This window comes from Taurulus bubalis, assembly GCF_910589615.1.
Source record: "Taurulus bubalis genome assembly, chromosome: 5".
NCBI lineage: Eukaryota > Metazoa > Chordata > Actinopteri > Perciformes > Cottidae > Taurulus > Taurulus bubalis.
The window spans coordinates 21,146,323-21,161,612 of NC_136593.1; the positions used below are offsets into that span (position 1 = coordinate 21,146,323).

Sequence of the window (15,290 nt, forward strand, 5' to 3'; positions counted from 1 at the left end):
GTCGCGGGTCTCTCGCCCTCCAAAGGCTGCGACAAGCTGTACCCTCGTAGGAGGGAACGGTGCGCTCTGCATCCGGACCGTCGAGCCGGGCAGCGTACCCGTACCCGGTCATCACCTCTACACCGTGAAGTATCGGGTGAGATCGACTAACAGTATTTGCCGACAGCAGCAGATCCCACGATTGGCAGGGCGCTCTGAGGAGCGCTCCGGCTAATTAGCGGAGTGCTAACGGGCGCGCCGCTCGGCGCGGCTAGGTTGCTACACCGTCGCGGCCGGCTTAAGCGAGCGGAGCGTCCCGTGCGGACTGACTTGGTGGCGCTGCGGGGTAAGTCGTTGACGATACTGAGCGCGTGCATCAATGTCGGCAGATATTGCGGCTGTTATAGGGGCGAAGTGTCCCTAAGCTAGGAAGAAGCAGGCTAACCGAGACCACGCTAATTCTGACAGCAACTAGACTAGTAGCCGTCAGAAGACAGACTGTGCCGGCCTGTCTCCACAGTAGCACAGTGCTCTGAAGAAAGCGCTGAAGCTTACTGGCTGATCACCAATGATCACAGCCTGGACTAGTGAAGAGAGCGCTGCGCTCCCCTCTCCTAGACAGACTGTGCCCGACCTATTGCCACTCGACCGGTTCCCCACTAGCTCAGTGCTCTCGCTGAAGCTTACTGGAGGAAACCGAGGAACACAGCTGCGGGACTAGTGAAGAGAGCGCTGCGCTCCCCTCTCCTAGACAGACTGTGCCTGACCTGTTGCCACAGGACAGTGCTCCCTGCTTTTCCTTTCCCTACCACTAGCTCGGTGCTCTAGAAAGAAGAGGCGCTGGAGCTAACGGAGAACACTGAGTCACGGTCATGTTTAACCTTGCCGGCTGTGGGACCTGTTTGGCTCCCCTCCAGCCTGAAGACGGCCATGACCTTTGCCCCTCCTGTCTGGTCCTCGAGCACCTAAGGGAGGGTCTCTCGGCGGACCCATGCATGAACTGCGGCATTATGCCTTACGCAGTGAGGGTCGCTAGATTGGCTGAGGTGGAACGCCTGATGGGTGGGGGTGAAATTGATAGCCTTCCCCTGTCAGGACAGCCGGCTCCAGCCCAACAGACTCGGGTCAAACGCCGGCTCTCGGGGGCCGCAGGGCCCCCCCCAGGAGAGCTAAATCCGGAAGGTTGACTTCTAGGGTGGAGCTGCTGACTGCCGAGCTAGCTCAGATGAAGTCTCTTCTCCTGACCCTCCACCCTAGTGCGGGGGGGGACTGGAGCATCAGATCCACCCCCGGCCGAGCCGGTCCTAGGAAAACTGGTCCCGGAGGAACCGGTCCTGGAGGAGGACACTGTCTCGCTGGCAGCGTCCGGCAATTTCTTCACTGAATACAGTGACGGGCAGGCCTCCCACTCTTCCGGGCCTGGTTCCCACTCCTCAGCCCATACTCCTTCGGAGGGGCCAGTCGATGACTCCATGGGGTCCATCATTCGCATGGCACTGGCACACCTGCAACTGGACTTAAAGCAGCCTGAACCTGCACCGACTAGTGCTTTCTTCAGGCGCGTTTCCGCCCCTGCCACCTTTTCTGTTCCTCCCTCAGAAGAATATCTGAGGGAGTTGCACTTGTTCTGACCGAGCTGGCGGTGTTTAACTGAGGGGGGAACCGGAGAGCGGGTGCCACGCTTCCATCGGGACAGCGCTATGAGCTGTAACTGTCGAATGAGCGCAGGGCAGAGCAGCTGCCTCGAGCCGGCAGGGCACGCTTAGGTGCGTAACATGCACCGAAAGCATGTACGTCTGCCCAGAGTAGCCCAGATGACGACACACACACACACACACACACACACACACACACACACACACACACACACATACAGTGGGAGGGCAAATACACACAATAATCCAGATATGTAAACTACCTGCATAAAAAAAAAAAAATCTACTCTATTGAAAACTGTATCGCAATGGATAATTAAAGAGACACATTTAAGAGGTAAAAAAATCCCCATGTGGGTGCTGTTCATGCCTTGAGTGTGCTCGCGTTTATGGAGCGTCACAAGTTTTAATGTGTGATTTTTGTTGGTTTTTCTCCCCTTTTCTAATACTTAGAAATTATGACAAAAGGAAACACAAATCTTTAAAAAAAAAAAAAAAAGAGAGAAAAAGACAACATTGATTGTTGTTGTCAGGCAAATTGGGATCTTTAATGTCACATCCTATAATGTAAGCGATGCTCGTTGAAGCCACTGTGCGACTAAGGTATCAACACAAACCTCTCCATGCACTACGAGGAAGGACCTGTTTACTCCAGTGCTGTTTGTTGATGATACTCTATGTGACTCATATTTAGCAGGTGTTTGTTTTTTTCTCCACCCGTCAGGGATTATTCGGCATTTAATCTGATCAGCAGACGACACATTTCACAATCTCCATGAATAATCTCCTTTCACAATCCCAAACACAGTCATATTTCCCCTCTCCTCTTCATCTGTCTGGGGACTTCAGCTCAGTGGAATCATATCACATGTCACTGTCACACCATCCATGCCGAACCCCCCCACCATCACGGTTTTTGACGTAATGTGACTCAGTTACCTCACAGTGAAGAGAAACCTCAGTGACAAGCAGCCGACGACATGACAGCACCATGAAATGGGGATATAGTGTGTCTTCAGGCAGTGTCACTCCTGATTGGAGTTTCTAATCACGTATGAAAAAGGTCACGGAGGAGTCTGAGTGTGGCGCGCACGCGCCCGTTTTCCCAGAAGACGTGTGTGTGTGTGTGAGTGACATGCCTCCTCAATCTCTTTTTAAGCTCCTTAAAGTTCACAGTACACAGCGCTGCTGCATTTGGAGAGAGTGTGTGTGTGGGAGGGGGGTTGGGGGTGAAGGTCCTGAAGGCGCTGCAGGTTCACATGTACAGTACACCTCGGACGCGTGCACAGCACAGAACTACATTTCCGACACTCCGGTTTGCTTTGCTCTTCGTGGTCGCCAGTGTGTGTGAGCAGCATCCTCCCCTCCCCCACCCCGCTGTCCTCAGGCTCCACGCTTGGCGCTGCATAAACACAAATCCCCCGGTGCCCACAGGGGATTTCATCCCAGAAGAAATGCGCTGTCACCTGCTGTGCAAGGGGAAAATAACAATTGTCGAAAACATGACAGCTCGGTCCACAGCACCTAGCCTTGCTCAGCGGAGCACGGGACTGCAGTTTTTGAATGGAGGCCAGAGCACCCCGTAGCTGGCTCGTCTGAACGGCTACATTACTGCTGGTGATGAGTGGGATTGTGCGATCCGAACCAAGCAGGTTGACATTCAGAGCATTAATATAGCAGCAAACGACTATTTGCTATGTAATACACAGTGGAGTAATGAAGTCACTCTTCCTCTGTGTGCATCTATTCTGCTGCACATGGAGTGATCACGTTTACACAAAGGAGGAGGCAATTGTTTGCTGCAATCATCGCGAGGGTTTTCTAAAATCCCCCCCAAAAAACAAGGTGTCTCAAAGTGTGTTTACTGGTCACCCTTGGTAAAAAAAAAAGTGTGTTTTTCCTCGACCTGCAGCAGAACAGTATCTGCATCACTGCAAGCGGCTGTCTCGGGAGAGCAGGACCATTGAGGATTCGTGTTGTCCCATCAGTCCCAGCACGCCCAGTCTCGCCTGTTGAAAGAATGATGCAAGCCACTCGGATGTGTCTCTGTTGTATTCATTGGGATCTATTTTAGAGTCCTTTACAGTTGCAACACATCGAAGGTTAACGTGCCAGTGATAGACAGATTGTAGTTACCTTTTACTTTGGCTTTGACTATCGTTGATCCAATTTGTACTACACTGATGCGTTACTTGTTTTGTTTTTAATTTTGTTGGTTTTTGATAGGATAACAAATCATAGGAAAATCCTCGATAGATGCCTTGCAGTCATGTGACGCAAATGTCACTCATGTCTGCATATTACATCATTTAAAGAGGCTCAAATAGCCCGGGAGCACCGAGATGTTTCTAATAATATACATTTATAACTTTGCCTTTACAGACAGTCACACAGTTTGTGCAAAGTGAACAGCAACTTGGATTGAAATAAAGTAGAGGTATTGGCCTCTAAAAGCTCTTATCAGACGGGTTGATACTCAAAATGTTGTAGGCGAAACCAATATCACGATAAAATACTAAAACGGGTTAACAACCGAATGCTGAGTAAGACATTTTTAGGCGCCCGAAGATGTTGCAATCAACTTTCATGAACTGAAAACCCCCCATGAAGGTGTTAAGGTTCTGAGGCGAAAAAACACAATTCCCAGACCGGAAAATGCAGTAGAGTGACCTATCAATCACAAGGTAGCCACACCCTAAAGCACACCACTCATCACAGGTCGTAATCACCTTCCTAATATCTGTTTCATATTGCCGTGTTAACATCGCTCTCAAACAACTGCACTTATTCGAGCCGAGAACAACATTTTATAAGATTACATTTGAACCCACTTTACCTTCGCCTAGTGCTATTTATTTTGTTTATTTAAAGAGCATAAACGCATCCTAATATAACTCAATGCAACCTCCGTTAGTCTGTGCTGTCCACATTACCGATAGCTCTCCAACACCCATTTATTGTTCACAATGTAACAATATCAGGGAATAAATACTGGACGTGCGGATATTCAGTTTACTGCACCCTTTTTGGATTTTAGACTCTGTTAGTCTCGAGAAGCACGGTGCTGTATGTCTTCTAACGTGACCAACACCATCAGCGATCCTACCTGCTCTTTCAGTCGGCAGTGGAGAGACTATAAAGAGCCGCTTCAGTGCAGATCAGGCATGACGCACCCTGCCGGTCCTGATCCCAGCACAAAGGCAGAGCGGGGTGCTGCCTCCACGCGCCATCCACACACTCACTCTCCATCTGACAGGCCAATGTCAGAGCCTGCCAGAAATATATGGTAATCAGTATCTGCAGACTCAAAGGACGGGAAGGGAATGGATTGTCTCAACCTGGTCGCGATACAAGTTGTATTTTCTAAACCACGACACAACTCCAAAATGTGTGTTTTCTCCCAAAACGTGCGGTCCAGTTCAACCTCCTGTCTGCCACTGGGGATCAGAGGCAGCAAGGGGATGCTGAGCGCCTGTCAGTTCCCTACTCTTTCAAAGCCGGCTGCATTTAATGGGCTGCCAGTGTGACCCTGCCGCGCTCTTTTGGTGTTTTAGGCGCGGACCTAATGCTGCCGACCTTTATTTTCTAATGGGGAAAGACCTTTAAGGGGCACTCAAGACTGAAATCCCTTGTGTGTATTTACACTAAGAGTAGAGTAGTGTGTGTGTGTGTGTGTGTGTGTGTGTGTGTGTGTGTGTGTGTGTGTGTGTGTGTGTGTGTGTGTGTGTGTTGCTCCCACCCGAGGCCATGAGAGAGCATGTGCATCCTGTCCGGTCGTGGAGAGGAAACGGTAGGACAGAGGATTCTTGGAGCCTGGAGCAGATATGGGAGCACTCAGCAACACAATGCGGGACGACGGTAGTTTATCTGAGAAAGTGTGTGCGTGTGTGTGAGCGGGGGTCAAAGCCTTCTCAAATATGCTCTCGTAAATCGGCGAAAGTGACGATCATATAATCCAAATTGACTTTTGATGCACATGGAGTCCGCCACCGTGTTGGTATTTTTAAGGGGAGAAGTAGTTTCACGTCGTATCGTCACGTTCCATCCAGTTTTACGACACCCAGCCCCCCCCCATCCTCGCGAGTGTCACACCGGGCCACCGACGGCCTGTAATGGGAGAATTACCCGGCGCGGGAAGCGTTTCGTTGTAAATGTTCGCATTTGGCAGCGTGTCCGCATCCCACCGCTTTGTAATCGGTTGATTAAAAATGCATCTTGTTGTCACAGTGTGCTCTTACATGTATTATTAATATGAAATTATGAGGCAGCCGATGCTGATGATATTATAGTGCCAAAACATCCTGATGTAACAGTAAAACCGCAGACGCCCTTTTGTATTGACAGATGGCTGCTTTGTTTGTTTGGCAAAAGAATATATGTGTTTTTTATTTTATTTAGTTCTTTATGAGTATAGTATGTACGAGACCCCCCCAGGGGGTGTCAGTGGCTGGCTTGGCTTTAGAGCTGCAGCAGGAGGAAGAGAAGCAGGCCAGGATCTGTACTGTGCAGGAATTAGTCACATTGCAAGACACGGCCGGCTGACGTCACTGACTGTAACAAGACACACGAGGCCTGACAGTGGCTCCGCTTCACAGTGACTCTGCCCAGTCGGGTTTTCATCTACCTTAAATCAACTGTTTCAGAGACAGAAGCGCTGCTCGTCTTTTTACGTCGTTGGCTTCCATGATGCCATATTTACGAAGCTGGAGAAACCGCCGCGACAAGTTAGAGTTCTCAATTTGGACTGCGGCTCTGAGTGGCGGCGTTCACCCTGAAATCAGGATGTCTTGGATGACGCCATGAGGTTTATTTGGCGGCAGCGAGGTAATGGATACATGTACAAATTGATCATTAGATAACATAATAAGTCTCTCGACCAGTAAACGCAGTCATGGCATGTCCTCTGTGGCTCTGCAGGAGTTTTTTAAAGTCTGAAACAATAGCCCAGATGATGTCATCAGGGATCACGACGCTTGTGTTTGGAGATATTTGGACCAAAAGTCCCACATTACAAACTGTGGGTATGATCAAGCATTTTAAAAGATTGACTCATATTTTAAGAAAGTAAAAGTCAGATATCGCTACCTGTCCCACATTCATTTTGACCCCCTTTGTTTCATCTTCTTTCAACTTCACAGTGGTGCAACACTAAATTGCTTGTTTATCCCAAAAAGAACCTCAAAGTTGCACTGATAGGCACTTGCAGAAAGCTGTTGTGATAGTCAAACTATTATTATAGTTCAAGGTTGTAAAAAATATAGTTTCACAATAACACATATTCACATCTTCATCCTGACTCATTTTGTGCCTTCTTTGTTGAAAGTCTATGCATTATATACTACTGAAAATATTCACTATTCAATGTGAAAAACAACAACATATAGTCTATATTTTTATGTAGTACTGACACTTCATTTTTACCTCCGCCATAAATGTTTGGTTTTATGTTTGGCTTCTTGGTTTGTTCGTCAGCAGCATTACAGAGAAAAAAAATAGGCGGGTGGAAGGGTTTAACATGGGCCAAGGACGAAGTACATTTGGAGTTGACTGGCCTTCCTTGACCATTTTAAACTTAATTTTGAGAATTGAAACATAACTCAGTTTAACAAGAATACCACGGTTAGATTTCGGAATAAATCGTGTTTGGATTAAAATAAGCGCCCTTATGTAACTTGCTTAGTCTTTACGGCATTAGTTAATTAGTACGTACAGCAAAATAAGTCAACGTTGACAGCGTCTCCCGGGTGAAAGGCCTGTGTTGGTTTCACCCTTTCTTCCACTCCAATCTCCTCCATGCAGATGCTTTGTCATGACGTTGACATTGTCTGTATTGGTGATCAACCATTATGCTGCCCTCAGTATATGTGCTGTGATACACCTTGGCAGTTAGACAAACTCCTTCTTGACATCACGACTCTGAAGACAGTTGTCCGTTGTCCACAGGTTTATTGACGTAAGAAAGAGTAAAACTAAAACACACAAAAGGCATAATGAATACAAATAAAATGCTTTCTCATTAACCTTATACATGCACAATGTCAATATACTGATTCTTCAGTGACATACATTGCTTTTAACCGCTACTTTTTATGTATTTACTGCTGATTTACATACATATGTTCCTGTAAACCACTGTATTTTAACATATCAACTATCTATTCATTTTTGCTTGTATTTATTCTGTCATGAACTTTACCAACAGTCATAATAGCGGATTAGTCATTAACTATAATGACTCGATGTGCATAAAACATCCCAAAACTAAACATCGCCACAAAAATAATCATCTGCGATCATAAGTAACAATAAAACAAATCAATACATACCAATGATACCATCAAAAGGCATAAGATGCAGGCAGACTCAACTGGATTGGAAAACTACCGAAAACAGCAGTTCTGAGCCATGTTGTCACTTATTCACTTCCTGATTATAAGTCACCTGACAAGTTACAGGACATTTCCTGTTTCAAAATAAAACAAGTTTAAAAATAAAACGTATAACATTCTGATTTAACAATTGTAACAAAACAACCATGTCAATAAATGATAACTGTCTTCTGAGCCAGCTAGCAGGTGTAGCAGGCCCCTTGTCTATGAGGCTGACGACGGCCATTCGAAGCAGGGGTCGCCCTTCTGGTTCAAGAACGTGTTCATTCATTTGAAGTGGTGTCCGTGAAACGGCCCGCTCACACTGCAGAGGAGCATTTCGATAGCATACACACATAACTGTATGTGCGTACGTCCGCAGGTGAAGCTGATAGAGTCTTTCCCTTTCTGGACTGTCATAAAGGATGATAGACCTACTTTGGGAATGCTGCCCACCTTCTTTGTCCTGGCGCTCCGTCTTTAAACGATCTCAAATCACTCTGGGCGTGATCCTAACCGCGAAGGGAGACGGGCATGTTTGACTTGCGCGACTTGTTGGAGTCTTTGAATATTCAGTGAGGGCCGTCCTTTGAAGCGGCTCCTCTGCCTCCTTTTGTGTGAAGCAGCTTCATTCATTGTGACTTATGCAAAGTGATCTTTAACCTGGAGTGAAACCACAAAGAACTCTTCAGGGACGTCTGCAAACCTCGTTACAATGGATCATGTTTTGGGAAAAAAAAAAGCATAAATTATTTTTATACCAGAGCAAAAGGAGCCATACTAGCTGATAGAGTTGCATTTTACAAAGTGCAAAATCAAGATCATTGTGTACTGTCAGATTTGAAAAGACCTATGCCACATCAGACTATAGTTGTAAAACAACCTAAATTGTAAATGTGTGCCGCCATCGTCATAATACTAATAAATCATAAATCATCATCTGTTGCCATGGCAGTGGTCGCAATACTCTCAGGGCAGCTGGATTCCCTCCCCATTTTGTCTTTGAGATGTCCCTTTTTTTTATGTCAGGGAGCATTGTGTAACCCATAAAACCAATGCCCTGGATGATTTTGTGAAGACTGCTCGGCCAGCTGCGGGGGACATCTCATTATCTTTCCGCTCTCTGCGGCGTTCTGCGGCTCATGTTATGCCACATAGTCATGTGGGTTTTAAACATAGAAACGAGAGCAGGTGCAGCCGTGGACCGAAAGCGCTGGAGAGGAAACAAACACAGACAACATGCCGTATCCTGCCTTGAAGTGTCCCGTGTCCCCGCGGACCTCTGCTGTGCCATCGCTCTGCGCTCAGCTCCGCACACGCTGCCGCCAAAACCCCGAAAGGGGTCCGATGGGGCCGCTTCCTGCCGAGTACAGTGCCATCTCCTCCCGGCCAGCAGGGGAGCGTGGGATCATGCTGTGATAAATGGCCAGCGAGCAGCAAGAGGAGCCGAGAGGGGCTCCTCCAAGACTCTTTTGTTTAATTGCTGGTCAGCTAGCAAGTGGTGCGGTTTAAACTCAGCGGGGAAAAATACCGCATGCCTGTCAGTTAGGCTCTATGCAAAACTTCCAGAGCAGCAGATAACGTCACAACGTTGAGTCATTGACTTTAATAATGTAAAGAACCTATCCAAGAGAAGATCCAACCACATAGGTTACTGATATATTGTATCCAATAAATAGAGGCCACCATTATGGAAAATGTATTTCTCTCGCGTCACATTCTGTGATGCTTGTTTCATGAAGTCTCAGGACAAAAGGATGAGGTTCGGTCTTGTTTCTGCATCCACATCTCTTGCATCCCTGCACACGAGATCACGGAGGAGACGGTGTCCACGGTTGAGTTATGGCCCTCGCGAGTGTGACGGTGATGTCGATGATGACATTGGGTCGAAGCTCGTTTTTGACAAAATGCTTATTCGTTTCATTGGGCTCCTAAAGAACCTGCATTGTTCACATTTTGCCGTGCATTTGTTTCATTTAAATGCTGGTTCGCACTGAATTGGATTATTGATCAGGTTAATGGAGTCCCATAGTTACGTAATTGAATCTACTGTAGCAGTCAGTCATTAATTGTTGTTACATAGTAATTAGAAAACTATCACTCTTTTGTAAAATTCTCAATGACTGGCCTTTGATTTTCATAATTTGTTCACTTTCTTTTAAGCACCTCATGATGGAAGCCCAATGAGCCAGATAACTGCATACACTAAGTCTTCTGCCTTGAAAAGGAAGAGCAGAAACCTTTTTTTACGTGTCGATCAAGAAGCCAAAATGTGGGTTCGGCTCATTGAAATACTTCCAACACAATGATGTGTCACCGGGGGAAAGGTTGACATTTAAACTCCAGCAATGTGTTATTGATCGCAGCAATCTGACAGGTACTTGTTAACCTGACGCCCCACTTCCTGTTACTGCAAAGCCGCCCCTTTGGTGCCTCTAAGATGGTTGAGATGATATTCTATAATAGTCAGCTATGACTGCATAGCATGTGGTGTGGCTGTGGTAGATAATGATATGATAATGATATGGTGTTACATATTCATGTGATTACGCTCATTCATTGGTTATTTTAGTCATTTGTAGTGAATGCTAGCTACCGTGCCTGTATTAGAAACCACCATGGAAACCACTTACAGTGAACCCGCCTGTCCAGGTCCAATTGAATATTATTATAAGCCATTTCTTTCTTTATTTCTCATGCAGATTTCCACCTCATTGACATTCACATATTTACTACATGAATATAAATTGATGAAACGGACCACTTCGCTATTTACCGGCTCGCTGCCGATTCTTGTGCATCTCTTCTCACCCAGGGGTGAGGCTGTGCCGCTTTTTGACCGGTTCCGTCACAGCAGCGGTCTGAATTCGCGGGTCCACTTGACCCGGGAGGCTTAAACCACACGTGCTTTCCTGTTCTGTTGCACATTCGTTTCTCATTGAGAAATCTCTTTTTTTCCACGAGCATTTCAATATGCACTCAGCACAAGCCTCAGGTTGCCAGCCAGATTTCAGACGAGGCCGTGTTTCCATTTCTTTTCATGTACGAAAAGACTCAAGAGCTACAAGCGAATTGTTAAAACAACATTTGTACAGGAATGATTCTGTCCCAAGCTTTTTGATCTATAGAAGCAATTTCCACTGTATCTCTGTCAATTCTATTTGGATCTGTAATCAGTCATGACGACACAGACCCCAGTGTCTCCCAATTCCCTAGTTCAGTATGCAAACCTCATCCATATGAAAAATGGTTAATTTGAGGAGACTCCAGATAATTCAGGATAATCAAATTTGTTTCCAACCTCGCACTGATCCTGTTTTCAATTTTCACCTCAGCGTGATAGAACTTTGTCACCATTTTTTCACGAGCCGCAGGAGTTCTCAAAAATAAAAAAAAGTTGCCACCCCAACCTCGGTTTCACAGCCTTCTCTGAGTCTCATTTAACGTGAGAATCCTCTTCTTTTTTTTTACGTGTCATATGTTTAGAATAGTTCATATGTCAATTTCCACACATTATATGAATAATTGCTGTCATATTCGTTATATGTGCTGTAACTCTGTTCAATGTTCATTCTGGTCACATGACATATATTGCTTCTGTCCATCCGGGGAGAGGGATCCTCCTCTGTTGCTCTCCTGAAGGTTTCTTCCTTTTTTCCCTGTGAAAGTTTTTTTTCTGTTTTTTGGGGGAGTTTTTCCTATGAGGTGATTCTGGGCTATACGAAATAAACTGAATTGAATGTAATTGAATTTCCCTCTTCCATAGATCTTGTGTTTTCCTGGATCTTTAACGAGTACCCGACGTTTGTGAAGCAGGATACTCGGAGATTTATCTCACAGGAGACGGGGAACCTGTACATCGCCAAGGTGGAGCCCTCAGATGTCGGCAACTACACCTGTGTGGTGACCAACACCGTCACAAAGACCCGAGTCCAGGGTCCGCCCACTCCACTGGTGCTCCGCAGTGATGGTGAGCTCTGCTTTTGAACATGTTACCACCTACATAACAAACATTGACAACCACGGCACGTAAGACTGATGGAAGTGTGTCCTGGTTAACTGGGCCGCATGTTATAGAACCTGTTAATTATCTTGTTATTGGGGCGTTAATCAGGGTGCAAATGTTGCCTCCTAATCGTAATGAGTTGGACTTTTCAAATCCATGGATTTCCAGATGATCTTCCTTTACATTTAATCTGTATTTGCAATCAGCAAATCTTCCATTAAACCTCCATATTTGGTTACAGGAAGATTTTAGATACACCTCACTGCAGTTTATGTACTACTCCTTACTAAGCTATAACCCTACGGAGTAATAAAGTGATGTGTACTTTCAGAGTGCATTTCTCCAAGTAGGAATTTGTATTATTTAATGTGTATTTGGTGTGTATGCAAAGTTTTAGATGTCGACTAATAAACATGCAAAACACATGCAATTGTGAAAAATAAAAAACACTCCACAAAGGCCATTAGTTTCCATCTTGTGTGGAGTGTTTTGATAATAACATGGTTCAGGGCTCAACATGTGTGAACATGTACCTCTTGCCACTTTCATCATGTCTTTGGATGGTGTTTTTCTTCTATATCTGTCACTTTTATTAGCACTAAAATGCTGGGATCAAATGATTAATTTAACATAGCAGACCAATATAATTTGGTCGTGTCCTGGCTCGTGATAAACAAGACAGACAAACTTGCTCTGCTGCTACCCGGAAGAAGGACAAATGGCTTTGGGGAATACAAATGAAATTCAACGGGTAATTATCTCCTCCTCGGCTAATTTTAGCATGTCCTTTAACATGTGGGCCTGGTGCTTTCGGCTGGCCTTATCAAGGCACGCAAGAGGAAAGGTCACTGCCAGCCAGGAATCTGATTGTAGGCGTCTGTCCTAGAAGGCTGTTCCTTACCATATCTAATGCAATGCAAGAAATACGAAGCCAAATGTTATGTTCACCAGAAATGTCTTAGCATTTTTGTCTTCCAATTAATTACAGCTGATGTGATGGAATACAAAAAAAAACCTCTGAAGAGGGAACACTAGCTCTTATCAAACAGCTTCATGAGACCATTTTTTTGGAAGCCATTACTAATACTATTAGTATTAGTGGTAACACTTTATTTTAATCCCCACCCCATTAAGCATGTATAAGCAGTTTATAACACACACTATTCTAAGTATGTCTAATGTTTTTGCCAACTATTTCACTGGTGTTGTAATATCAGTCCTTATCCTGGACTACCAAGCATCCATTCATAGTTTAATGAGTTATGGATGCTTCAGAGACGGTCTTATGTTTGGTGACAAATTGATACGTGAAAAATAAATAAATATTGCCACTTCATTATAATGAGTTGTTAGTTGTTTTTATATTGGATATACATGACTTTTATTTTGTATTGCCTTGAGATGGCACCCAGTTAACTTAAGTATTTTGTAAATATCTTACCGTAATTATAGCTGAAGTTCTGACATAAGACACAAATTGGGCTTTATGCAGTAAGCCATTAAAGAGCAAATGTCTTGTTTATTTTGTTCATATTCATGATTTGTTTTTAGCTTAATAGTACCCACTGATTTCTGGGATTCACCAATGTTTTGTCTAGTTTTTACTCTTCTCTGAGGTAAGAGTACATTTTTCAAATGGTCGAGAAATATTAACCAATTTAGAAAAATACATTTTCACAGTCCTCAAATTCTTCAACCGACACGAGGAAACTCAAGTTTTAAATTGTAGGAACATGAAAACATGCATAAATATCTTAGAATCAAATTCAATATATTTAATGTTTTAATATTATTATAAAAACTACATTATTGTAGTCATACTATTGGTCCATTGATCCAAATTAAGATTATACAACCCTCGAGGGTGATATGCTGTGTGCTCAGCTTCTGAATGGCTTACAAATGCATTACAATGTTTTTGGATTTTCCTAAATCTAGTTTTAAGGAAGAGCATTCTTTCCGCATGTATGAGCCATCACACATTATAAAAAATGCATTACCTCACTATCTGTGAGACAGAATTGCGAATAGCTTGCCTGATTTGAGAGATGTTATTTTTTTTTTCACCCAATTCCTGACCACTTTTCCCACCTGCTTCCTTCCTTTCTTTTTTCATTATACCTTTATTTCACCGAGGCAGCAGGTGTAACAGCACAACGTCAGCTCCACCGCGGTCACGGGCGGGGGGGCTCAGGTAGGGGGATGATGGCGGGGGGCAGGTTGGCGCATTAAACAGGTGTCCCCTACAAAAGGTTATGGTATGAGACAATTACCCGTCCACTTCCACCTGTCTGCCTGAAATGGGCGATAGTGCTGTGGTTACATTCCAGTATGAGACAGTTGTGATAAGGATCTGAATTAGCTTTCACAGTCACTCGGGGAGCCATCCTGATAACACATGCCTCGCCAAATCAACGGGATGAAATTGGCCTGTTTCCTCCATCTCTAGAGCTATTTGTGCAACACAGCCCTGAATTACAGCAACAGGGGTGGTGGGACCTATTGTTACACTGGTGGACGAGAGGCCTTCTAAAACACCATGTTGTGCACCCCGGCTTTGGCCCCGCGAGGAGGAATGAAATGACACCCATTACAAATACATTGATGTAATATACCTTAGTGTGATTTGAGTTGGAGACAAAAACACGCACGTGCTGTCAGACACTCCAGTCTTGATTTATGAATAAGTCTCTCCCAGAGCTAGAACACCAGAGAGCCCACATTCCCTTCTTCTGCTTTATGCAGAGAGATTTTTTTTTAGCATTCACAGCAGCAATATTATAATCCACCAGAGCCGCTTCGCCGACAGTGAATGGGATGCTTTGTAGACACAGTGGCGGTACCCAGGGGGATTTTATGGGCCCGTTTTCTGGTTCATAGCTGTTAGCACTACACAACAAGATGAAACTCATCTGGATGTAAAAGCTCAAACCGGCTGTGAATTCTCAAAGATGTTTGTTTTTAGTTTTTTTTTTTTTCATTCAACAGCAGCGTGTTGCGCGTCCACCGGAGAGCTGTGTTTCGGCTTCGTTTTCTCATTATTTTCAATGGGGGAGCGTTCTGTGACGGCGCTGAGAGCGCAGGGCTTTTTTGTTCCTCCTCTGCTCAGTTTGCACGGCATTGGAAGTTGAAAAACATTTCGGTTTCTGGTAAAAAATAAATAAGAAAAGAAAAAAAAGACGGCTCGATATTTGACTTTTCAGAAGCTGTGTAGCAACAACGGAAGCCACAGCTTGTGTTTATATTATCGTTTTTTTGTTGTTGTTTAGCTGAAGTTCTAAA

General features: G+C 44.7%; 1 protein-coding gene across 1 annotated transcript in view; it reads left to right on the forward strand.

Moving 5' to 3' along the window:
- cntn4 (contactin 4) overlaps positions 1 to 15,290 on the forward strand; it is a gene marked incomplete at its 5' end in the record, with an annotated part of 121,723 nt that overhangs the window by 51,712 nt on the left and 54,721 nt on the right. The window contains one exon of the mRNA XM_079218912.1: positions 11,769 to 11,972. Coding sequence (XP_079075038.1) covers positions 11,769 to 11,972 — 204 coding nt within the window. The remainder of the gene's footprint in view (positions 1 to 11,768; positions 11,973 to 15,290) is intronic.